Source organism: Acartia tonsa, chromosome 8, assembly GCF_053477335.1.
Source record: "Acartia tonsa isolate MP-2025a chromosome 8, ASM5347733v1, whole genome shotgun sequence".
NCBI lineage: Eukaryota > Metazoa > Arthropoda > Copepoda > Calanoida > Acartiidae > Acartia > Acartia tonsa.
Window position 1 is genome coordinate 38,884,576 of NC_137267.1, and position 26,308 is coordinate 38,910,883.

Here is a 26,308-nt window from a genome sequence, read left to right on the forward strand (position 1 = left end):
ATCTTAAGCTTCAGACAAAGAAAACCTTACTACTTTACATAACATGAGAGGAATGAAAAATCTATAATTTTTCCAAGTATTTCATATAATTTCTTAAATCTCTATCTTATTATCTAAGACAAGTACGTGTTATGACATTTTCAAGTATTCAAATTTTTCCTCGTTTTTTGTTATTTTCCTAGCCCACTCCTTGATGGTTTTATCCAAAGTTTGTTTGTCCATGTCCAATTTCTTTCAAAAAATGATTTGTTTCGTACAAAAAAAAAGTTTGTTTGTACTACATGGGAGTTGCCTTTTTAACGAATTTTTAAAGAGTGCAAGAAAAAAATGTGTTTTATTACATATAGCAGGCAATCCTTTAACGCTTTTAAGATTCAATATTTTTTTTCTTTAAAAGTAAAGTTGTTAAAAGGTTTTGAGCAATTTTTATTCAATGGAAAAATTCGTAATAAACATAAATGTTTGAAAGACCCATCGTTTAATACACATTAGTTACACAGATAACCTAAATCGAGTGCTTTAAACGGGAAAGTCGACCCTCTACATTTATTTTTAGCTTTTAAAAGGTTATAAAATTGTTTTCAATAGGTGATTTTTTAGGGGTGATTTTTCAATGGATAGTGAAGGTACCCTTCCTAAATAGTTAAATATAATTTCTTGCACATATAAAAAGCTTCACTGCAAATAAGAACCATATAGCTAACTACATTATTTAATACATAAGACAATCAGACATCCTGTTACTGTTTATAACAGTTAAAAAAACTGTGAAAACGCCCTAGCCTCCAGGCGTTTGTTGCTGAGTTATATTGCTTCAGCCAGGTGAAATAAAAAGCAAAGAGAGTTTTATAATGACGTTTTCTTATTCGTTGGATTAACAACTTTGGGGGCTTTAGTGAATTTTGTTTGGTTGATTCATTAAGTTGTGCGTTCAAACGTTTCAACCACTAATTTAAATGTAGAGAAGGAGTAATGTGATTCATCATTGGAGATGTACATCATTTTATCGGGCATTGTCTTATCCCTTTAGTTCCCTGATTAAAGGAGGATTAAAAGCATGACGAACATGTAACACAACTGAAGACGTTAGAAAGTATTCAAGTGTGTTAAGAATTAGTTCAACTCTGCAAATCAAATGAAGCGACGATGATTTTATAACTATTATATGTCATATTTATTATAAACATAACAAGGATGACAACATCCATAAAAGCGAAGCTCTGAAATGGAAGGACAAACGAACATTAACACATGTAGAGTGTAAGAACTGAATAAACTGAATATTAATGCATATGTCTGTCTATACAAAATTGTAAGTAAATTTGTTGCAAAACTGATTAAATACATGTTACTATTTAAGTACATACTGACGTTTTTAGGACTTGATTATAGAGATGCTTCGCTGATAACACTATACCTTGTTGTAATAGGAATCAGTATTTAAAAAATCAGATAAATAGGATAATTCTAACCTTCAAACATTTTTTGTCAAAAAAGTAAAAAATCAGCATATTTAAAATGGACGTACGGACTTTCTGGTACGATTATAGAGTTGCGACGCTTTTTAAGTCGTACCTAACTGTTACAGGAATCAGCATGCAAAGTTTTAATTCGATAGGACAATTCTAACCTTTTTAAATTAACGAAAAGAGATAACTTTAACGGACGGACAGACATACCGACCCTAATTATAGAAAAGCTTCGCTTTAAAAATGCAACGAGATGCCTCGCCTTTAACTCTGGGGGGAATCAAATAGATTTATTATAATGGATGTTGAACATACGTGAATATTATGACAGGGGAAAATTTGTCTTAATTTTAGGTTGCTATTTAGTGTTTACCCTGTCATTTGTTGTGGGTATCATTATTTTAGAACGCTACAAGATTCACTTTATTACAGTGCATGATAATCTGGTTTAGGATCCAAGTAATAATCAATCCATTATTATTACGTTTCAATAAGTCCTTTATTTATTTACTTATTTTATTTCTTTTAAACTTATCTTCTTTTTGGAGAGGTGGGTGTCCCAACTTCGTAGAAAAAAAGCTTAAAACTATGATAGGGCAAGTAGGGACAATGGGGGGGGGGAGGAAAGGTTGGTTATCCCCCCCCCCCAAAAAAAAAAAATAAGGATTTGTTTAGCCGCAACGAAAATATTTTAATGCATCAATACCGCAGTTTATTTTAAAGAAATTTAAAATTTGCAGCTGCCAAAATATTTATGACTATTTCTCTGAGATATTTTTAAAAATCTATGAAATATGCATAGAATTTAAATAAAATTTTTTTGTATACTGCTATGTAATATGTATTAACAAAACAAAGAAACTTTTAAATAAACTCACTCACTAACTAACTTTGTCTATCTGTCCGTCTGTATGAAATCTATGAATCGTTGTTTTCTTAACTGCTATCAAAAATATTATTCTGAATTTTGTAAAGATTTTTGTAACAACTAATTCTGTCTTTATAGCTTACTTTTGTCGTCTGACCAACAAGTAATAAACAAGAAATACAACATCCATAATTAGAGAAGCACGATAAATCACAGATGAACAAATAGACAAAGTACACATATGTTCAGTGGTCATAAATTAATAATGCATTTATAAACATCACAAATTCTTTCATTTTTTATATTTACATTTTTGTTGAATGGCCTTCAAACCGACAGTTGCATGAAGTAGATTTTGTATGGGGAATCTTCATGAAAAAAATGTCTTCTTTTAAATAGCAGCCGAGAAAATCGCATTTCCCCCTTAGCGTTGCTGCGTTACACAGACTGACGGAAGGACTTACAGGCAGACAAAGTGAATTATTTAATAGCTTTGTTATTAGAAAATTGTAAGGAATGTTAAATATTTTTAAATTTACATTATTTTTACTTTAAATCCCAAATTTTCATTAAAATGGAGCTTCTTTTAATATTACAGACCTCATAATTCTCCAGATCTTTAGTGACAAACATTTGGACAGTATAAATGTTTTATTTAAAAAGATTAGTCCTAGAATTTCTTTTCTATTTATGGATGTATAATATGCGTGAATATTATGACTGGGGAAAAAAAGGGTCGTCAATTTATGTTTTTTAAAATGGATGGGGGGATTGTTATTTTAGTCAGCTCTAAGTTTAACTTTATTACAGTACATGATAAATTTGGTGTAAGATCCAAGTCATAATGGCCTACAAACCGACAGTTGAAGTAGACTTTGTATGGGGAATCTTCATAAAAAATCAGTCTTCTTTGAAATAGCAGCCGAGAAAATTGCATTTCCCCCTTAGTGTTACAGACTGAGAGAAGGACAGGAAGACACAGCGAATTATAGCATAGCGTCGTTACTAAAAAAATATTATATATGTTAGATATTTTGTCCCTTTTAAATACACATTTACAATTTAGGGACCAACAGTTTTGCAGATATAATTAATGTTTGTCTTATCTAAAGTTTAGATTTTAACAGACTGATTTCATAATCTTTTATCTAATAATGGATGTAGAATATGCGTGGATATTATGACGGGGGAAAATTGTCGTTTAATTATGTTGCTAACACGGATATTATTTATTGATCAGTTCGTTCATCCATTGGGGGGGGGGGACAGTATATAGGGGGTGGATGAGGGGATCGTTATTTCAGCCATCTCTAAGTTTAACTTTACTACAGTACATGATAATTTTGTGTAAGATCCAAGTCATAATAAATACAATTCCAAAATAAGAGACTTCAACGAACTAGCAAACATGTATCGTAAAATAAAACATCTAGTATGACATAATAGTTATTTCTCGCATCGTATTATAAACGGCTAGCCGCGGATATAGAATGTACAATTATAAGATTAAAACTAGTTTTTTGAGGTGCCGAAGGCACCGGCTAGAAAAACTGGTTTTATTCTTATAATTGTACATTTTTATATTCGTAGAAAGCTAGATAAAATTCGATGCTAGACATAGTTTTTTCGTATGGATGAGAACCGGTTCCTATCCACTGGATTGGAATGAATACGAGAAATATGATTAAAATTTTTGTGTATAGGATTCTTAAACATTTTTTTCTTGTTGAGTGGTCATTTATCTTGGGAGGGTGGAGATTCGATCTCCTAATTATATTTTCCAGGACCTATATGGACTTCTCTGTAAAATAGAGCCAAGTTGGTCCAGTGGTTAGACAGATAGGCAAGACATCAATCCACTTTCAAGAGTTTGGATCTAGTGCAGTTCACGGTAAAATGTGCCTTGTAACGATTATATCCAAACATCTATGAACTTTAAAAAGTGCTAGCTGCCAAACGGCTGAATGTATATGCCCGCACATCGTTATAAACGACATAAGAAGGCCTATAAATAATCTGGATTAGCCAAATCCAATGATGCACAGGGAATGCTTCACTGCGGAAAAAACGCTCCTAGCCCCTAATGGAGGGGATAGAGGTCCACAAAATTGATGCCCAATCTCCTTAGCCTAAATACAATATATGACTAGAAGGCAATCATATTCCTTGAAGAGCAGAACCAAACCGGTCCAACGGTTAGTTTCATCCAAATAGACGGTCAATCTTACTACTTAGATCCTATCATATCAAGTACTAAAGTTTATTTGTCTGTAGCTTGAGATTTCAATAACTACTACGCCGATTGGGTTATACATTTAAAAGAAGCTTTACATGGGTCATGAGATAGTTTTTGGCTATTTTCTTCTTTATATTTAAGTCATGGGATGGATTTTAGATATTTTTCAGCCCAACCTTTCTAATTTGAATACGAAGCCCCTAGATGCTAGGGGCACAGCCGCTAGTAAAAATATGAAAATTAAAAGTCTGTTCAGAAACCAACAAATAAATCTTAAATAACCTATTTCTATTCTATTCTAAGTAAAAATAGAAGAGGAGTTCGACTGAAGCGCATAGTATGAAAATCGGCGCGCAAAGCACGGTTTATCATGAAAAGTATGCGCGTCGCACAACCAACAACAGTCATACATAATCATATGTGTGCCCAATTTTTATTCAAGTTTAAGTGACGAAGGGGGGTAGAATCATAAGGGAGATTGGCTGTTGATTTTATTGGATTTGGGGGGGGGGCAACATGCATTTAACTGCAACACCAACAACAGCCAACAGCTAAAGAAGCAACTAACAACATCTCCCCTTTCGTCTCTCCCCCTTTCTTTCCCTTTCCTGAAAAGCAACAACTCTTGTATTGTATGTATTATATTATATACCTCCTTTTTTTCCACATATAAATGTTTTATTCAGAAAATCTCTTATCTAACCATCCTCTTTTCACAGATAATTGTTGGTCCGGGGGGGTAGGGGGTTCGAATCTCGCGCGGGGTATATAAAATAATTCACCCCCAAAAATTATTCAGTGCCTCATTGGACCTAAAAATGACAACAGCCTGGGTAGGTGTTGTTAGCCCTTGTGTGTTGTGATTATATTGGATTTAACACAAGCATGACATCCATGTTTTGTTAGGTCCAATATACAATGCTATGTATATGATATGATATTAAAAGTGTTTGAAATGTGACAAATGACAAAAAAATCTACCTATCGACTTTTTCTTTTCTCTATGGTACAATTTATTATTATATCTATGATGGTGCATTTTTTTCTTTATCAAATGCCTTTACTTTTCCCTTTTTCTGTTTTGTTTCATTATATTTTTCCATATTTTTACAATTGTATTTGATTCAAATGATATGACAAACGACAAATGACAACAATTTATTTAACACTAGGTTAGACACCTTTAAGTTGGATTTCTTATTATTTTCAAAATAAATATTATTACTTTTATTTGATAAAAATTAATTCTTTACACATAATTTTTGCATGCTTCGAAAATAACTTTTCTAGCCATTTCAAAATATATGATTTACACTCCTTTTAGCTTATTCAAAATCTTTTTTTTTTCTTAAACTCTCCTTTTAAAAATGAATAGCACATTTTTAAGAATTTTTCTAATAAAATAAGTATTTTGGATATAATACTATTACCTGGCCCTTTTTTGGCCATCTCGATTTGTTTACATTTTCAATGGGTGTTTTCATTAGGTTTGTTGATAATAAATGAAAAGGTTTCTGATAAAATAAAGCTTTTGGCAGGGAGGGGCAGTGATCTGTTTTTTCATCCACATAATTTTCGTTTGATCAAAAACGTTGGGTACTTTTATTGATTAGTTGGGGATGTTCATTATTTATGATCCATTGTCTTATCCCTTGAGAAACTGACTTTTTGTAATTTTGTATCATTGGCCTCTAAAGAGCCGCAAATTTCAACCCCTTTTAGAAGCTTTTAATAAGACTTTAAATTTTAGATTGCTTTCTTTTAAAATTAATCGGCAACTTTTCTGCGGGTTAATGCGCAGCTTCTTAGCTATTCTTAGTTTTAATATTCCAATTGGACATTAATTATGTATGTATTATATTACATAGTGTCCAAGTATTTGCTGAACATTTGTCTGTATTCATGTATCTTGCCTAGGCCCACCAAATCAATCAAAGAAAGGCCTCTAGACAACCTTTCTTAACCATAAACCTTTTTTCCAGTCAACGATAGTGCTACAAAATATTAACATTTATTTTATATGAATATGTTTTTATTTGTCCATCTCAAAATATTTAAGTTGAGGTGTATATAAAAAGAAAAACATATTTATATCTATTTTGATATAGGTTCACCTAGGTTTTAAATATAAAAATTACCCAATCTGTAGATTACTATTTGTGGTTGAAGCGTTAGGACACTCAAATTGATGAACCAACCAATCAAAATTCAATAAATTTCCCAAAGTTGTTAAGCCAATGAATAAGAAAAAAAGCTTATTTTTAAAGTAAAAATATTTAATTTTGAAAGACCCCTCCATCAATATATCCGACTATTGTTGAATTGACAAGGTCCAAAAGCTTAAATTTGTTGTCTACAGATCTTGTGTCTGATAAATAGGGTGCCTCACAATTTGAGATTTAAAAGTTCTCATGAATGCTTAGGTACTTGCTTCTTAACTTAGAAATATACCTATATTAGTTTCTTTTATCTAATTGAAAATTTTCGAAAATCTAAAAAATCCTTCAAGCTTAGAAAAAATCCGCAAGATTTAAAAAATTCGAAGTCCCCTAAAATGATTGGTTAGCTAGCGCATCCCACTATTCTTTTCATATCATACATACATCTTTCATATTCAATTCTTATAAAGGGTTACAGAATTATAAACAACTGTTTTTCTCGGCCATACTGAAAAATAATGTATGGTTTCGTATTACTAAAAGTCGATAAAAATAGTTGGTTGTTGGAGTTATGTCGTTTTGCTTGTATGTTAAGATCGTGAAACTTCATACAGATTCTAGGCAGGTTTTCATCTATTTTTTACAGAGAATATGATACCAGATATAACTTTTTTATTTAGATTTTTCGCATATTTAAATAGATATTCAAAGCAATTTTATCTCATTGTTTCGTGTTTATTTTTCTTATTTTTTCCTTCTATTAGCACATTGTTTGAGTCTTAACAATTGGCATACAGCAGGGATTGGGGGGGGAAGGGTTAAACAAATAAAGCAGGGCACACAATCCATCTTGATGAGTTTATACAGCGCACGATTCTTAATTAGGCTCAGGAACAAGCCCTTCTTCAACCTAGGAACTGAGATTCTGAAAAAGTAAAATAAACAAAGCAATGGAATTAGTATTAATTTGAAAATATGTTATAAAACCCTTTATTTTATTCATAAAAAAACATTTCTAAAAAAAATTTATATTTCAAATTCTTTTCCAATGTTAAGATCATTTTTCTGTAATAAAATATTTAAGGAAGCATTTAAGTGCATTTTAGCATGGAAACTTTATATCTTTTTAAACTAAGCTCACTGAATTTTGAATGCTTAAAAAATTTGCTTAGCTCCTAGCATCCAGTTTAGAACATCTAATTTCAAGATTTGAAGCATCAGACATAAAAAAAACCTTACTTCTTTAAGTAAAAGGATAAGATATTTGTAGTCTATAGCAGTGGCGGGCACAGGTTTTTACTATAGGGAAATGAACCAAGAATAGTTATTTATCGCATCGTATTATAGACAGCTTTCCTTGGATAATAAGATTAGAACCAGTTTTGTTAGATGTGAGGGGCCTAAGGCCAGGTCTAATAAAACTGGTATTGATTTAATTAATCTTATTTTAATATTTGTAGTAAAATGTCTGTAATACGATGCTGTCTTACGATTTTTCAGTATTTCTGAGAACCGGTTCTAATCCACCGGATAGCAATCAGTTTCAAATGTTTCTGTCCGTGCATAAATCAACGTTGCTAAGCACATTTTTGTTAGCTGTTAAAACTCGGGATAATGAGCTTTTATTACTTGTAAATGTAGTTCAACAGTTTAAACTCGTGTAAACTCATCCTCTTTCTTTCTTTTATTTTAGGTTTTCAGACCTTATATAATAATTCACATAAAGAAATATTAGTGGAAAGTAGCTTTATTACACCGCCTCACTAGGGGATCTCCTAATTCTTTCTTTGCCTAACCTAATCTACTTTTAGAAACTTAGTTGTTCTAAGGTTCTTTTTTCGTCCTAGGGTTATATCTAAAATTTAAAAAAATGTTCTCTACGACTTTTTAAGTCAATTTTATGCCAACACATCTCTTTTTAAATCCTCCTTAATCCTCTGATTATTACCTCATAAAATATTCTAGAATCATAATGACAAAGGGGGTTTTTTAATCTTTTTTTGGTGTTATCCCTTTAAGGGCCCAGTTGAGCACAACCCCCCCCCCCCCACCCTCTTCCTCTTTAACTTTGAAATAAACTGAAAATAAAGGGGGAGGTTTTTCGTTTCTTATATCAGATCAGGTTAGGTTGTTTTGAGTACTCCGTAGGGGAAGATATAGAAGAAGAAAAAACATCATACCCTTTACTTTCAATTTAATTCAAAATAGTACAAAAACCAAAAGATCTTTTAAATTTTATTTGTTGGTTTATATGTATATTTGATATTTTCCATTTCCTTAAGACACAAACGCAAGATTTTATTATATTTCCAAGGCGATAATTGGGTTGCTGCCGAGCCCTGAAAAATAGTGTAATACTTTTTATCCCCCAACGCATTTATTTTTATGCCTTCTAGTAATCTAGGATCTAAAGAACGTCTATTCATACAAATATTACCAATATTACCTTTCTAAACATAAACATATTTTATGCTAAAGAAATAAACCTCATAAAAACGGCAGACATGATTGTAAAGTTATTGTGTATGTATACTAGACCAATACAATGGATGTAGAATAAACGTGGATATTATGGATCTTGGACAAAGTAGCTTCGGACAAAGTAGCTTCGGACAAAGTAGCTTCAGGACAAAGTAGCTTCCGTGATCGTTATTTAAGCCCGAAACAGAGCTCACTTTTTTTTATAGAACATGAAAATCTGGTGTAAGATCCAAGTAATAATAAATCCATTCCAATACGCTTCTTCTTTATTGGTTGTTTTCAAATGTTTTACGGTTTTATGACTGGCACACTATGTTGTAAAAATAAAATGACATATACACATTTCGAATATTACTTAAATGGAGAGGAAAGGAAGTATTTTTTCAAGGAGTCTATTTCTCATATGAACCACATCGGTCCAGTGGTTACAGATGCAGTTTACCAGATCAGACAGACGGTAACAATACTACATCCTACCTTTTTTGTTAGGGAATTTTTGTTATAAAATAAATACAAGGTTTTTTTATTATTTATTTAGATTCATTATTCCTTAGATGCTTGGTTTTTAGGCCCATTTCCAATTGTCTTTATATTGTCAATCATAAATGGAGACTTTTATTCTAGAATTAAAAGCTTGTGGGTGAAAAATAATTATGAGTAGTTTTCTCCTCTCGCTAAAGCTTTTTTCATTATGTTTTAAATTTAAAATTCAAGGAACTCTCTCCTCTCTCTCTCTCTCTCTCTCTCTCTCTCTCTCTCTCTCTCTCTCTCTCTCTCTCTCTCTCTCTCTCTCTCTCTCTCTCTCTCTCTCTCTCTCTCTTTCTCTCTCTCTCTCTCTCTCTCTTTCTCTCTCTCTCTGTCTTTCTTTCTCTCTCCTCTCTCTCTCTCTCTCTCTCTCTCTCTCTCTCTCTCTCTCTCTCTCTCTCTCTCTCTCTTCTTCTACTAGTTAAGTATTGTGTGTCTAATAAGACTCTAATCAGTACAAAGTTGTATTGTATTATGTAGATACAATTATGTACCAATGATATATAGACAACATTTATCAGCTCTAAATAGATAGCTCTTCCGATGGGCTGCATCCTCTGGCACTCAGGGATATAGGATAGGTAAATCAAGTATTTTAATACTTTTCATAGATTTTTAATTTTCTTAGAGCTTGCGAAAAAAAACATATTTTTCGCACGTTTTTGTGGGTCCTCCAGATATTCTAGATTATTAGTAGGTTTTTAACTTGGATCAATTATATTAAGTTTTCTGTCCTATTGTCTTATCCCTTTATCCGCCAGCATCCTGCATCCTTTGATCTAAACAAAATTGAACACACAATTATGGATCAATCAGTATTAGTGTTGTTGTAAACCAGGGATTTTTACGTTAAGGTGGAGAAAAAGCAGAGAGCGAGGGGACAATGGGCAGTTTATTACACTAATCCCCAAAGTTTTACAATAACGTTTTCTTCCTCGTTGACTTTACAACTTTGGGGACTTTAGTGAATCTTTATTAGTTTATTCATTATTTTGAGTGTTCAAAGGTTTCAATCACTAATTTTAATCTACAGAAGGGGTAATTTTGTGTATCGTCATTTGGGATGTACATCAATGTATTGATCATTGTCTTATCCCTTTAGATCCCTGGGAGAAAAGTTTGATTGAATGACATTACCTGCAAGTTTTCCCTTATATAACTTATGCACTTTTGCTACTTTTTCAGCAAGTTTGCAATGCAAAAACTTTATTTTCTGCACTTTTATAATATATTCCTTGTTCTAAACTGTTCAAAAGTTGAATTTTGTGTTATAAAGATACTTAAAGAGAATGTTGCATGTCTAACATCTGAACAATTCCAGGGAGGGAGGGATTATTGGATTGTTTATTACACTAGTCCCCAAAGATTTATAATGAGGTTTTCTTATTCGTTGGATTACCAATTTTGGGAACCTTAATTGAATTTTGATTGGTTGGTTCATAAAGTTAAGGTTCAAACGTATCAACCACTTGAAATCCACATGAGGAGTAATTTTGTATTCCAATTCCCTCTTCTATGTAGTAATACTGTTATCTTAATTAAAAACTTTGAATACAACCATAACTTTGAACTTACATATGATGAAGAAAGAGATAAAATTAATCAATTTTTAGAACATTACAGACAAACAGGTTTTAAATGAATGAAAAGAGTTTTTAAAATTTTTAAAAATGTTATATTTTATATCTAAGTTTAGTTTAATTGCAACAAAACTACTTGTCATAATGTTGTTAAAAACTTTTAAATTTAATTTCCAGTATGGCTTCAAAACCAATTGTTATCCGCTGGATTAGAACCGGTTCTCAGCCAAACTGAAAAATCATCGTATTTTAGACAATTTTCCACTAATATTAAAAAAAATTTGAAATTATTACCAGTTTTATTGCCTAGACATTGGCTCCTCGGGGTTCTAATCTTATAATTTTTTATTTTAATATCCGCGGAAATCTGTCAATAATAAATATCTATTAAGATTATAAGATAATAACGCTATCTGATATACATGTTTAGGAGAAATATTAACAACCATTTACGTGCAAAGTGCAGTGGCAAAAAGATGCAAAATATTGTCGTAATTTTTTGCAAAACCTTGCATGAATGTTTTGCATATTTTTTTACAAAATTATGCAATCATCAATCTGCTGAAATTTGGACAAAAAGTTGTTCCACTCACTGTTAGCTATTAGTTGTGTGGTCCAAGGGTTCTAAAGGGATAAGACAATGGCCAATAAGTTGAAGTACATCCCCATTGATAATACACAAAATTATCCCTCCTATAGATTAAAATTTTGGAATGAAACGGTTAGACACTAAACTTAATGAAATCAATCAAAATTCATAAAAAGTCCCCAAAGTTGTTGAACCAAGGAGTAAGAAAACACTATTTTAAAACTTTCAGGATTAGTGTATAAAACAGCCCATTGTATCCTTCCTTCCTGGGGGTCCTCATATATTGTAATTTCTTCCTTACAATAAATTTAAGTGCTTTTCTTATTAACGCCTGTCGAGCACTAAAACCGTCGTCACCCTGAAATTCTTTTAAATAAATTGATTATAAGGTTTTTCCCATACCTAACCCTGCGAGGATACCAAGTACCCAATACAACCTAACCTAACCGGACCTAAAGTAATAAAAGTTTTTGCCCAATAGCCTAAAACCTTTCCAAGAACAATCTAAATCTACCCGTTTTCGAGATTATAGCAAATACATACAGCCAGACTTCCTGTTACTTATTGATCTTTTATTTTTACAGCTATCAAGTATTACAGTGATTGAAATTTGATTTCATATTGCTTCCTCATCTCAATATTTTACATATTCAAAAATAACAGATTTGTTCTTTTATATTTTAGTTAGAAAATTAAGAAAATATTTAAAGTCTAAAATTTTTCTCGACTGCTATGGAAAATATAAAGATGAAATTTTCAGTCCAATTTAAAATCTAGTCTGTATGCTGTCTGTAATGCTTTAAAAGACATAAACCTTTATTTTTTATTTCACATTTCCTTTCTTTCTTTTCTTTGTAATGACACCTGAACATCTGATATTTAACTCACTTTGTCCCTTTGTTCATTCCATGATTTTTTAGCTTTGCTACTTATTGATTTTGTCATCTTTGGTTACCTAAAATTTCATAATTAATCAATTTAATTTATGAACAGCCTATACAAATATTTAGTACAAATATACAACAAAACAGAGTTATGTTTCTAAAGAAGGTGTACATTATCTTCCGCGTAGGATAGAATATTGTTTTATATTCGCAAAAAAACGGCTTTTTTCCTCAAAGTGCTTTGTTTATTTTGAAATAAGTTAAAAAGACGGGAGACGGGTTAGTTTTTCATTTATTTGGGGAGTTAGGTTAGATTGGGTACTTGGTAGCCCTGCAAGTTTTTGGCCCCACAGGATTATTCCCCTCTCCTTATTTTTACTTTATTTCAATGCTCGACATGCATTTAGAAATAAAGCACGAAAAAGACAAAATAGAAAAGGTTGTTTTAATGATTTTAGTGTGAAGGTATATTTTGCTGTTGTAATAATGTGTAATTTTTATGATTTTATCCACGGAAATGAATTCACACTTATCAATATACTCCAACCCACCCATGGCTTTGTTTTAAGTTTTGTAAACAGTTTAACCGATGGCTATTGACTTTAATAATTGTATTGAGCGTGGATAATATCTGTGTATACACCCTATTATCTATCTATCTATTATCTATCTATTATCTCTTTATCTATCTATTATCTTTCTATCTATCTATTATCTCTCTATCTATCTATTATCTCTCTATCTATCTATTATCTTTCTATCTATCTATTATCTCTCTATCTATCTATTATCTCTCTATCTATCTATTATCTCTCTATCTATCTATTATCTTTCTATCTATCTATTATCTCTCTATCTATCTATTATCTCTCTATCTATCTATTATCTCTCTATCTATCTATCCTGTCAACATGTTGTGCGGGTATTATATCAACAAAGGATATATTCATGTCGAATTCGATGATATGTCAACCAATCATGGCCATTAAATTCAATATTCTTTTGAAATTTTTACAGCTCTAAGGACAAAATTTTTACCAAATAGGTTTCTTTACAAAATGATTAATTTAAATTTAAATTAAAAGGTAACTTCATTTCTTTCTTAAACTGAATATATTAAGTTAAAAATTTGGATTATCTGGGTAATTTGGTAGCCACGATTATTAGCCCACCTTTATTAAAATCCTTGCATATGCATATGTATTGATGAATAAATGTTTAAAATTGATGAACAGCATAACCAATTCATTTCAATGCCCTGCGGCTTGCGGCGGCGGCGGCAATAGGTTGGGCCGCTGCCCCTCCCCCCACCCCCTAATAGCATTGTGCCTGTCAGGTCAGAAAAAAATTATGTAAATTAAGTATTTAACAATCAGGAAAATGAATGATTTAATATCTTTATCTTGTATTTGGTTATTCTGAAACAAACAGTCAACTAAATTTATGCATCATGAATATGGTAATTTGTTCAAGCTAGAAATAACAAAACTATTTCATTACTATTACTAGAGCATGTCATAATTAAAGCTTTTTAATGTGCCTATAAAGAATGACGTCATGCTGGCCTAACATTGGTCAATGAAAATGTATACTGGCCTGCCATTAGTAATCTAGTCTGTGTATTGGCCTGTCATTGGTAATTTAGTCTGTGTATTGGTCTTTCATTGGTCACTTGTAATGTATGATGTATTTTTTATAGACACAATAAAGAGCTTCGTCATAGCTGCAAGTAGCATTTTAGCATTTTTAAGGTTTTTTTAATAGTCGTGGCTGGCATAATATGTAGATGATTCATATTTCATTAAATGCCATGATTGTTGCAATGTTACAAAAATTAATTTTAATCGAAAAAGACTGACGTATAGAATTAATTTTAGAGGTTTTGCTGATTGAAAAGGGCTTGGTGGATCTTTTATCCTTTTTGTCTAGCTGTATCATATAGTAATACACAACTCTAATTTAGGGTCAAATTTTGGTTTTGAAAACATTTCAAAATTTGGTAAGATTTGGGAAGAAATAACTGTTAATTCTTTCAATGTTCATCCTCTTGTTTTTAAGGCCTGCTTTTATCCAGGCATTTAGGGATTAAATTACAATGTTTTACAATGCATTTAACACAGAGATCAAGATCAAGGGGATAAGACAATGGTTTGTTAAATTGATGTACATCCCTAATGATGATACACAAAATAACCCATTCTGTAGATTACTAGTAGTAGTTGAAACGTTTGGACACTTAACTAAATAAACCAACCAATAACAATCTAATAAAAGTCAAACATTACTATAAAACCTTGGGAACTAATGTAATAAACAGCCTAATGTCCCCTCCCTCCCTGATGTAACAGCTTGAGCATAAGCAACATAGTACTCAGAAAGGTTTTCGCGTAGTTGACTTATCTATAAATAGCTTAAAACCTGTGATTGTTCAAAGCTGATCTTTCCCTTAAAATTTAGGGGCTATCATTCTTGTTGTTTCTAATATCCTAATGGACATATTAACATACATTAGGCTTTTTGTAAATACTTTTTTTTTGTTTTGACAATCCCTTGCTTTTTGAATTCAATGATTTTAAAAACATTCTTTGTTGGGGGTAAAGATGAGAATGTGGAAAGTGGAAACACACAGGGATCTAAAGGGATAAGACAATGGCCGATAAATGGATGTTATTCCCCAATGATGATACACAAAATTAACTCTTCTGTAAACTTCAATTAGTAATTAAACACTCAACGTAATTAACCAACCAAACAAAATTTTATAAAAGTTGTTAAGCCAACGAATAAGGAAACGTTATTATAAATCCCAATGTCCCCTCCCTCCCTCCCTCGGACACACAGCAACACGGGGCATGTAACACAGACATCATAAAACAATTTTATGTTGTTATTCTGCCATTAAATTCTCTATCAATCATTCTATCCCCTCACACAACAACCATTCAAAATAATCACATTAAAGTCATTTTAGACAAAAACCGTTTTTCTGGTACTTTTTTTTTATTTTTGAAGTCAAACTCTTGGCTATATTACTCCTATTTGATTCTAAAAGCAACGCTATGGAGATAAAAACAACAATTTTGCACGATATAAATAATTTTCCACTACGTTGCAATACTTGGTATTTGCACATAATAGTGCATTGGATTTGGAATAGATTTTTATCAATTTAGATCATGCATAGTTTGGTCAACAAAATAAGCTGTAGGAAAATGTTTTTGTAAATGATAATATGGAATAGGGTTTGTTTAAGTATAAGGTAAAGAGTTATTTACATCATACAATATAATAATAGTAAAGTAATAAATCTTATTTTTAAACAGCCTGTGTTATTGTATAATGTTCAGACTAATTTAATCATGTAAATCATTCATATCACAGCTCAAAGACATGTGTTCCAAATATTAATTTATAGAACATAGTTAACAAAGAATTATATAAATAACTAAAAACTAAAACGTGTAATTCTTGTAAATTTATTTATATTTTTTTTACCTGTTATCTCTATTCTAAAATTTGTTTTAAGATTACATATCCAAACCTTTTCCCGTGTATTTTGCGAGGGGATTGGCATGTTTTTTGCATCCCCCCCCCCCCTCCCCCATCCTGCATCCAATAACACGCGTACAGCCACCCGTTAACTTTGACTCAATTTCATGCAATCTTAATTTTATCCCTCCCCCAATTTTGAAAGAGATTAGTATTATGAAAACTTAAGATCTCCAGAGAGGGAGGAGATATTGAGCTGTAATGTATAATGGTACCCAAAGTTTTCGCTTTCGTTTGCTTAAAAACTTTGGGTAATTTCATTAAATATCCATATGTTGGTTAAAACTATAAGTATTCAAGCTTTATTACCAATAATTTAATCCACAAAAGTGGTAATTTTGTTTATCATCCTTGGGGATGTGCATCAGTTTTTTATCTATTCACTGACTGAGATTTTATAGATTTTTAAACATTTCACAGTTTATTTTTTAGAATATTTGTCCCTGTGATTGGGCAGAAGCTCAGCCCCAGCCATGATTTGCATAATTAAAATGTTTTTTTTCTTTGCAAAATACTTGAGTAGTTCTGTACTGTACTACACCTTTTTAAGGATAGTAACCAATATACTGAAGAAAAATTTATTAAATTCAGTTAAAGTTCTATGATGCTTTGGGTTTTTATTAGCTTGAATAAATAGAATCGATCATTGAAATTTGAATTATTTAACAGAAAATTATTTGTATAATTTTACTGTTTAATATTTAAGTTTTAGAAAGCCTGTCTTAGCTTTTTATTTTTTGTTTGTTTGTTTACTGAACAATTAAAATTGCTGTTGTGTGTGTGTGTGTGTGTGTGTGTGTGTGTGTGTGTGTGTGAGGGTGTGTATGTGTGTGTGTGTCTCAAGAACAAAACAAAATTATAGGCCTTAAAATTCTAGGAAAGGGCAAAATTATTTCTTATAAAGATCATAAGTCAGCACTAATTAATATCTCATTAAGCTAGGGGGGGGGGGGGGTTGGTGGGATTTTTTCCCAGAGATCTCGTAATAAAAATATTAGGACACTATGATACTAGAAAGATAAAAATAATATTTTGAATTTTAAAAACAAGGCAAAATTGTTAATTATTTTAACTTTTGTTCAAAATTTATTTCATTGATCTCCGTAATTTCTGTTTTAGGAAGCTTATTGATTTTTTTAATACAAGAATTCTACAAAAATCATCGCCTCCTTTATTTCCCATTCAATATTTTTGATAAAATTTTGCATGAAGTGTGTTTAATTCAATATATTTTATTTTAGATTTAATTTGGTACGAATCCTTTTAAATCAATTTATTTCCCTGGGTCCCGTCTTGACAAATTTGGCTGTGTGAAGGATTTTAAGTGATAGTTTTGGTTTTGGGCGAATTAAATTTATGGGTTGTTGCTTAAAAGTTTACAAATATATATTGGGAAATAATCAATTCCTTAAAGATTTTATATTTTAATAAATTACATTATTTTCTTAGGAATCAAACGGGTTTAAAATCGCGAAAAAATCATATTTTCCATGATTTAGGAAAAAAGAAATCACATATTATCTTATTGTGAATTTTATTATTTATTTCATTTTTGAATCACCCTCCAAATAATATCTATTATTATGCTAGACTTGAAGCCAGCCGGAAATCCATAATTTTTTTGGCTTTACTGTAAAGCATTTAAATTTGTATAAAAAATGGCGCTGGGTCATGTGGTTATTGTTGGGATCATTTTGACATACAGTTTAACCCTTTTTGACACTAAAATATGTCCTGTAATTTTGTGTACATTTGTTGCAAAGCTAGTCTTAAATTAAGATATATTAAGTCTTATACGCTAGTAATCCGCTAGTTGCAAGGGGTTAATCATTTCGATATATCAGCCCAGGCATCGTCATATTTTTAAATCCAAATGCTATGTTATGTCAGCTGCCTGACAATGATATCATTAGGGGGAGGTAAAGATGCCTCGGCCTTTGTGTAAGAACAACTTATCAGTACTATTAGGGTTGTAGTTAAAGAGTCTTTTAAAAATGTTTTTTTTTATATTTTTGAACATAAGACTATAGTTGAAGTTTATATAATTTCAAATGATTAATGTTAATCTTATTGTTTTGGTCTTATTTCACAAGGGGGTATGACAGTATAAGCACATAATAAATATTATTTTGATGTTTATAACTGACCATAGAGTATGACGAATATATGTACATTATACACCAACAATACAAAGTAGGAGTGGGGGGTAATAATGTCCTTTTACATGCACGATCAGTACTTGCTTATAAAACGACAAGTAAATATTTTTTCTTTATTTAAAAACTAGAAAAACTGAACGATTTTCAGAGAATGAGGGGAGATTAGACTGTAAATTACAATGTAACCCAATGTTTTAATCCAATTTGTTCATTAGATAACAAAACTTTGGGTACTTTTTTTACAATTTTTGGTAGTTTGGTTCAATACTTGTAGTGTCCAAACTTGTCAACCACTGATTTTATTCTAGGACAGGGTAATTTTTATTAAGATCACTGAGAATTTCTAACTTTTTGCATGGACGTTTTATGTGAATATAATATTCGCATACGCATATCATGTATATACACACAGGGACATTTTTTTGCTGTAATATTCATTTAAAGTTTATGACAAGCTATAAGCCCAACATTAAAAGATCTTTACAGTGCTCTATCTCTTTCTTTCTCATTGTGCATCTTAGCTTAGCTTTGCTGACTATCAAATTTACGTCAAGATTTAAAAGGATTAAAAATCTGTAAAAAAATATTGTAGGCTTTATGTTGTGTAAGAATAATACATAAATAAAGAATAATCAATTTGTATACTTGTATAAAATAACCCGGTTTGATTATCTACATATCTTAATGAACAAATAAATTACACTATTCTACTTAATAAACTGCACAAAAAAGACACAATTTATTTTTAAATTAGTAGACTGTATGTTTTATTTTTATTATGTTATGTTGTTTTTTTAATGGTAATGTTATGCCTATCCCAAGATTTTATTTTCTACCTGTCTTAGTGTATTGATAAATTTTAAAAATTTTACTAAATATTATTAATCCTTCTGATTCCTGACTTTTCTTTAGCATTTGACCATCTTTTGAGTTGGTCTTTTCAATCTTTTTGAATCATTTTTATGCATCATCTGTTGATTTGGGTTAAAATGCACCTTCACAAGAAAAAAAACTAAATGATTTTTTTGTGCTTTTATTCATTTCCTAGAAGTGGCCTTAGATTTGAAAAGCTATAGTAACCTTTTAAGTGGCACAGCTACTCTTTAATTGTGGTCTATCTGTATGTAAGCTTAAATTTAATTGTTTGTTCGCCTGTTTTTTTACCTACATATTTATTCTTGTTCAAATTTATTTAATAAATTCAAATCTAATTAAAATAAAGTATCAAAATAATGAAATGAAAATTTAATAATGAGTTTTAAAAATGTGGGATAAAACTTCCTGGGAAAAATGGTCCTAAATAAGATAGCATCATATTTCAGCATATTTGGTGGGAAAAGTTCTCGGCTTGTGTATGTCTATATATGCATATTAATAATGGTATTCACCAAAGAGAGAGAGGGGACAATGGGCTGTCTATTACACTAGTACCCAAAGGTTTATAATAACGTTTTTTATTCGTTGTCTTAACAACTTTAGTAAATTTTGATTAGTTGGTTAATTAAGTTGAGTGCTCAAATGTTTCAACCACAAATTTTAATCTACAGAAAGGGTAATTTTATGTATCATCATCGGGTATGTATTTGATTTATCTGCCATTGCCTTATCCCTTTAGATCCCAGGATATTCACTCAAATTTATTTTTATGTTTACGGTTTGGTTTGGTTGCAATTTTGGTTATAATTCTAGGCATATCTATACATTTGGGAAATAAGATTTTTAGGTTGATAGGATTTTAATCAACATTTTAAATCAATGTCAAAATTGCAATATTAACATTAGTCTTACTTTTTTTAAATCTAAATAATCAAAATAATCCTAATATAAATTTAACTAGGATCTTATCCTATAATATAAAGTAGTAAGCCTTTTCTGTCTGTAGTAAGGAAATCATTGACCGTTGAACCGATATGGTTTTCCTTTACAGTAAATCTTCTAGTAGGTTCAGGGAAGGTTTTTAACTATTTTCGGGGAAATATCTTCACCCTTCCAATAAAGGATGACCCCCCCCCCCTAAAGTAGTTGATAGAGGCATCTAGAGGCGTATCCGCTAGTTATTTTTCAAATAGTAAGAAAAATATGAAAACAGAGTAGCTATATAACAACAACCATATAGGATGCTTTGATGGTTATGGGAAAAATAATTTTTAAGTTTTTGCATACGGAAGCCCTTGCCCGCTATGTCATCCCTTTTAATCGCATAACTTCCCCTGCAACCCCCCCCCCCCCTAAATCCCCTCTTTAAAAGAATATTGCAAAAAATATAAATTCCTTTTATCTTGAAGACTACCATTCTACACGGTGTTTAGACAATATGAAAGAAAACGTATTACAGACATTTTTCATAAATATTAAAACAAAATCATAAAATTAATAGCAGTTTTGTTAACCCGGGCCTTCGGCCCCTCAGTGATCTCATAATTTTTCATTTTAATATTCGCGGAAAGCTGTCTATAAGACGATGCGAAAAAATATTTTATTTGGTTTAAATGTTTACCTAACTGCACAACCCCACCTTGAAATATAAGGAATCTTATTGTTTTCAAACCTTTCGGTGTCGCCGACTCATAACTGATACCTATCAGGGATCTAAAGGGATAAGACAATGGCCAATAAATTTATGTACATCACCAATGTTAATACACGAAATTAACCCTTCTGTAGATTACAATTAATGGTTGAAACGTTTGGACACTTAACTTTATAAACCAACCAATCAAAATTTATTAAAAGTCCCCAAAGGCGACGAATAAGAAAACTTTATTGTATAACTTTGGGGACTAGAGTAATAAACAGTCCATTGTCCCCTCTCTCTCTCGCATCATAACTGAGACCAAAACAGGCATAAAAACTTATTGCTTAAAATATGTATGGATTAATAATGTCATCTCTTTTGTAGGCTTTAAAGTCTTCAGACTTTGATTATATCTAGCAGAGTCTAAACTTTTTCACCAATGATATTAATCTTCAGAAGGAGCAATTTTCTATCATCATTGGGGATGTACGTCAATTTATAATCTAATTGTCTTATCCTCCATGATATATTTTCCTCTAAAAATGAACAATATTTCAGACAAATTTACTTTTTTCTTTTTGCATGGTAAAGCGACAAAGACAATTGGCTATTCAACGTATTTACATACAAATAATTCCACGCAAATTCTAAACATTTTTATCGTGTTTTATCATACATTTTTCTTTACAAAAACTTAAAATCTTACCTATAAATATTATATATTATCTAATATTCTATAATAATGTTTTTTAGTTTTTTTATCAACTTTTTATGCATATCTATCTTATCAGAAATACAATTTCTTGGCTGTCTTCGAAGGGAGGGACTTTTTAATACACTAGTTCCCAAAGTTGAAATAACGTTATTTCTTATTTCTTGGCTTAACAACTTTGGGGACTTGTATCAAAACGTTTAAACTAATAGTTGTAATCTACAGAATGGGTAATTTTGTGCATCATTATTTGGGATGTACATCCATTTATTGGCAATTGTCTTATCCCTTAAGATCCCTGCTTTCTTTGATTTTTTATGCCCTTGTTTTATGTAAATATATTATTTGATCTGAATTAGATTGACAAACATGAATAATCTTCCTTTGTTATGCATATACATAATTTGGACAATTTAATTCAACACCATCCACTTTTAACTTTATTTAATCATAAATTGTTTATTTATAGCGATTATACTCTAGATATACTTTAGATAAAATAAGAAAATACTATTAGCATCTAGGAGTTATGTATGCTAGGACTATGGAAAGTAAGAAAATAGCCTAAAACCATCCAGGGGACTATTAGAAGCTTTCATTAAATTAATAAAACAAAACCATACTTCTTTTTTCATACTAGCGGCTATGCCCCTAGCATCGAGGGACTCTATATTAGAAGGGCAGAAACATTGCCTAAACCATACCATGACTTATTTTGTAAAAATTAAATAGCATAAAATCATATCAGAGCCTATAAGAGCCTTCACTGTAAAGAAGAACCATATCGGTTCAGCGGTTAGTGAGATCCTTTGCTACAGACAAAAAAGCTTATTACTTTATATTATAGGATAAATTAAAAATTTTGTTTTTGTAATTGACAATAATACTGACGCTTGAACATGACCTATCTATAAAGAAACTGCGCTAATATAATAGCATTGCATTATTAAAATGCATCTTTTAAAAATTAAGTTTTAAGAATAAAATGAAAAGGCCCAATTTATGCATTTTATATTTAGCAGTGGCCAGAAATTTGACTGACATTCGGATGGACCTTTTCACATCACTAACACCAGGGATATTAAGGGAAAAGACAATGGACGATAAATTGATGTACATCCCTAATGATAATAACCAAAATATATCTTCTGTAAATTACATTTAATGGTTCAAAAGATTGAAAACATAAAGTTAGAACCAACTACTGATGATTTTTATAAAACTTTGGGTACCAGTAAAATTTACAGTCCAATGTCCCCTCCCTCACTGGATTGTGGTGCAGTAATGAAAAGGCATGCATAAACACTTTATTTCAAACGCAGGTTCTTAAAATTATTTCACAAACTAAATCACACATAATTTCAACGCTTATTAAGACACATACTTATACTGTGACTTTACTTTTTCAAACAACCTTAATAATATCATATCATATCATAAAACAGTTAGATAAAACAATTTATGTATCAATCTAAAGTACAATTGTATAGCATTGTTACTCTATAACTCATTTTGTCGGTCTGTTTTAATAGAATTAGATTAAGTGTATTGATTTCTGTCCTTAATGCTAAATCTCAGTCTTAAAAGTATTTCTACTAATGCCCTTGCCAAGATTTTTAGGTTTTGCTAAAAATTTTTAAAATATTTTTTTTATTATTTCAGTTGTTGGTTTGTACCGCTTGTACCCTGCTTGTTCTAAGCAACAGCAACAGCGCATCAGCTGACTTTGTTGGGCACAGCAGCAGCGGGAGACACAGCGGCAGCCATCGCCAGCAACTCGGCCGGTCGGGCAGGGCAGGCGGCGACGCGGGCGCCAGCGACAACGCCATCCAGGGCGGCATCGACTTCTCCGGGTGCACCACAGACCCCGATTCTGGGCTGTGCTGCGTGGAGAAGGAGGAGACTGTGACCTCCCTGGAGAAGGAGCCTATCCTGGAGTGTACACACAAGAATGTTGAGCAGTGCCACTACAGCTATGTCACAAAGTTCACTCCTACTCAGGTACAATTTTTTCAGTATGGCTTTGAAACCGATTAATATCTGCTGGATTAGAACCAGGTCTCAGCCATACTGAAATATGTTAATTCAAAAACATGAATGTGTACTTCTTAAATCCACGGGGATTAATATAAGAGTAAAATATTTTGTTTTTTTTAAACATAATAAAAAATTTCAAATTGATTTTTTTAACAAATCTTTAAATTTAAACATAAAGAATGTTTCTTGGGGTTAAATTAAATTGATTCAATCAATTCCAATATTTTTTTGTTTATTGAATTTGACTAAAAGAAGACATTCAATCAGCTTTATTCATTCATCCTTAAATTCAGTCAATCAAAATGTTGAATTTTAAATTTTTTCTTAATTGTGGTCGCAGGATTAGGAAAATAGAAGATAAAAATGGATTTAACAAAACAAGCTTAGATATAAAAAAAAGCCTAAAACCATCCAAAGACCTATTAAACACTTTCATAAAATAGGGAATCAATCGGTTTAGCACACATCTGATTACTAGAATTTCTTTAAATTATTTTACAAAATCTTTTGTATTTAGGAAGAGGTTTGTGAGGAGAACTTTGAGAAGACTTGTCAGATCACCTTCAAGCAGCAGGCGTTCAACGAGACCGTGAAGAAGTGCTACAAGCCCGTGACCAAGGTGTGCAACGGCCAGGGCCCCGAGGAGTGCAGAACCGTGTACGAGTCCTCCTGTACCACCAAGTATGTTGAGAAGCAGCCCGGCAAGTTTGTCGGCGACACCGCCTGCGAGAAGCTGCCCGTTGAGATCTGCGGCGCCGGCTGTGCCTTCGAGGAGGGAGAGGAGGAATGCCACGACAAGGTTCTCACTTCCCTTGTTGATGTGCCCGAGGAGGTGTGCGACCTGAACCCCCAGAAGATTTGCAAGTTCATCACCAAGTTGGTGCCCAAGTTGAGCCCCGAGCACCAGTGCACCATTGTGCCCAAGGAGACATGCTTCCTCAAGTTCACCCAGCCCAAGCAGGTGCCCAAGCCCCTGTTGACCAAGTGGTGTCTGGATCCTACACCTGCCACACCCGGAGACTCCTATGATGAGTCTGAAGCTGCGGCGCCCGTTATCACACCTGAGGCCGCTACAGAATCCAAGCCCCAGGCCACATATCAACCCGAGGTAACTGCCCCTGACACTGGATACCTTTCCCCCGGATATCAGTCCCCAAGAAACCCCCGCGGCAGAAACTTCCAGGGAGGTGCCAGTGTACAAGTCCCCCAGAGAAATGCCTTTGTCACTAGATCCAATTTCCAGCAGTCCCAATTTGGAACCCCCTTCTAAACATCCCTAGCAATTAATATCCATTATATTTAACTTATTTATATCTATTTATATTATCTCTACCAAACCAATGTCCTTCCCCCCCCCCCCTCCTTCCTAAAGACTTTATCCTTAAAATCAAACACGCCTTTATCAAATGTATATCTTGACACGCAAAATTTGTATTGTCCACTATTCTTACAATGTAGGAATGCAGTGAGGGGCACATAAAATCAAGGCCTCTCCAATACAAGCATTGAATTTGTGCATTTTTTTCTCTCTCAAGATTCCTGTATAAAAATTATGAAGCCTTTGATGAAGGAACCTGCTTTGTTGCTTACCACTCCTTTTTTTTATTTATTCCAATGCTTATTATCCTTTTTTTTTACCAACCCAGTATTTAGACCCTTTCCTAAATTCCCCCCATCACCTCCTCCCTTTTCCCTAATCAAACATTTATTTATTTATTTATTATTCTATTTATTTGTAATTTATTATCACACACCAAAAAACAAATCTAGCTCAATTTATCAAAGAGAAATAATGGGAAGAGGAGAATTGTGACTTTTTTATTGTGTCCATATTCCCCCTGCACAAGTATATAAAAATGTTAGCATTATCATTATATTAAGTCTAGTCAATATGTTGAAATATACATAGTGATCTTTAGAGAATATAAACTTAAAATGTATCATTCATCCTGTGAAAATAAACATACAAATATATATTAATTGTGTTTTTTGCTATTTTTAAAAGCTAAGCTTTTTTATAATTAGGGTCGGTCCGTCCGTACGTCCGTCACAAACGGATAGCTGTTTTCGTTAATTTAGGCATGTAAGAATTGTCCTATCGATTTAAAACTTTGCATGTTGATTCCTTTAGTAGTTAGGTATGATTTAGAAAGCATAGCAACTCTATAATCATAACAAGAATGTCCGTACGTCCATTTTAAACATGTTGATTTTTTTACTTTTTTAGCAACTTATTTTTATGGGATCTAATCATCCGATTGATCTGATTTTTGGTATGTTGATTCCTTGGACAACAAAGTATAATGTTATAAGCAAAGCAATTCTATAATCAAGTCCTAAAATGTAAGTATGTCCATAAACATTATCCTATATCAAGCCGTTTTTTAACAAATTTACTTACAATTTTGCTCCGATTCTTATACATTTATATTCTGATTATTCAGTTCTGACACTATATAAGTGCTAACGTCCGTTTGTCCTATCGTTTCAGTGCTTCGCTTTTATGGATGTTGTCATCCTTGTTAATCTACAAATTTGTACAATT

The 26,308-nt window shown here is 31.9% G+C and overlaps 1 protein-coding gene across 1 annotated transcript; it reads left to right on the forward strand.

Annotated features, from left to right (window-relative positions):
* The first annotated feature begins 5,321 nt into the window (after positions 1-5,321).
* Positions 5,322-25,737, forward strand: LOC145326913 (uncharacterized). Its single transcript, XM_080170362.1, has 3 exons — positions 5,322-5,406; positions 23,389-23,727; positions 24,281-25,737. Exons 1-3 carry the CDS (start codon positions 5,392-5,394, stop codon positions 25,031-25,033), a joined length of 1,107 nt encoding a protein of 368 aa, XP_080026488.1. The 5' UTR covers positions 5,322-5,391; the 3' UTR covers positions 25,034-25,737.
* The last annotated feature ends 571 nt before the right edge of the window (positions 25,738-26,308 follow it).

What these genes read in the sequence shown, in the direction of transcription:
- LOC145326913 (XM_080170362.1), top strand. An exon ending in CAAAGTTCACTCCTACTCAG is followed by an intron (nt 23,728 to 24,280) that starts GTACAATTTTTT and finishes TTTTGTATTTAG; the next exon opens with GAAGAGGTTTGTGAGGAGAA.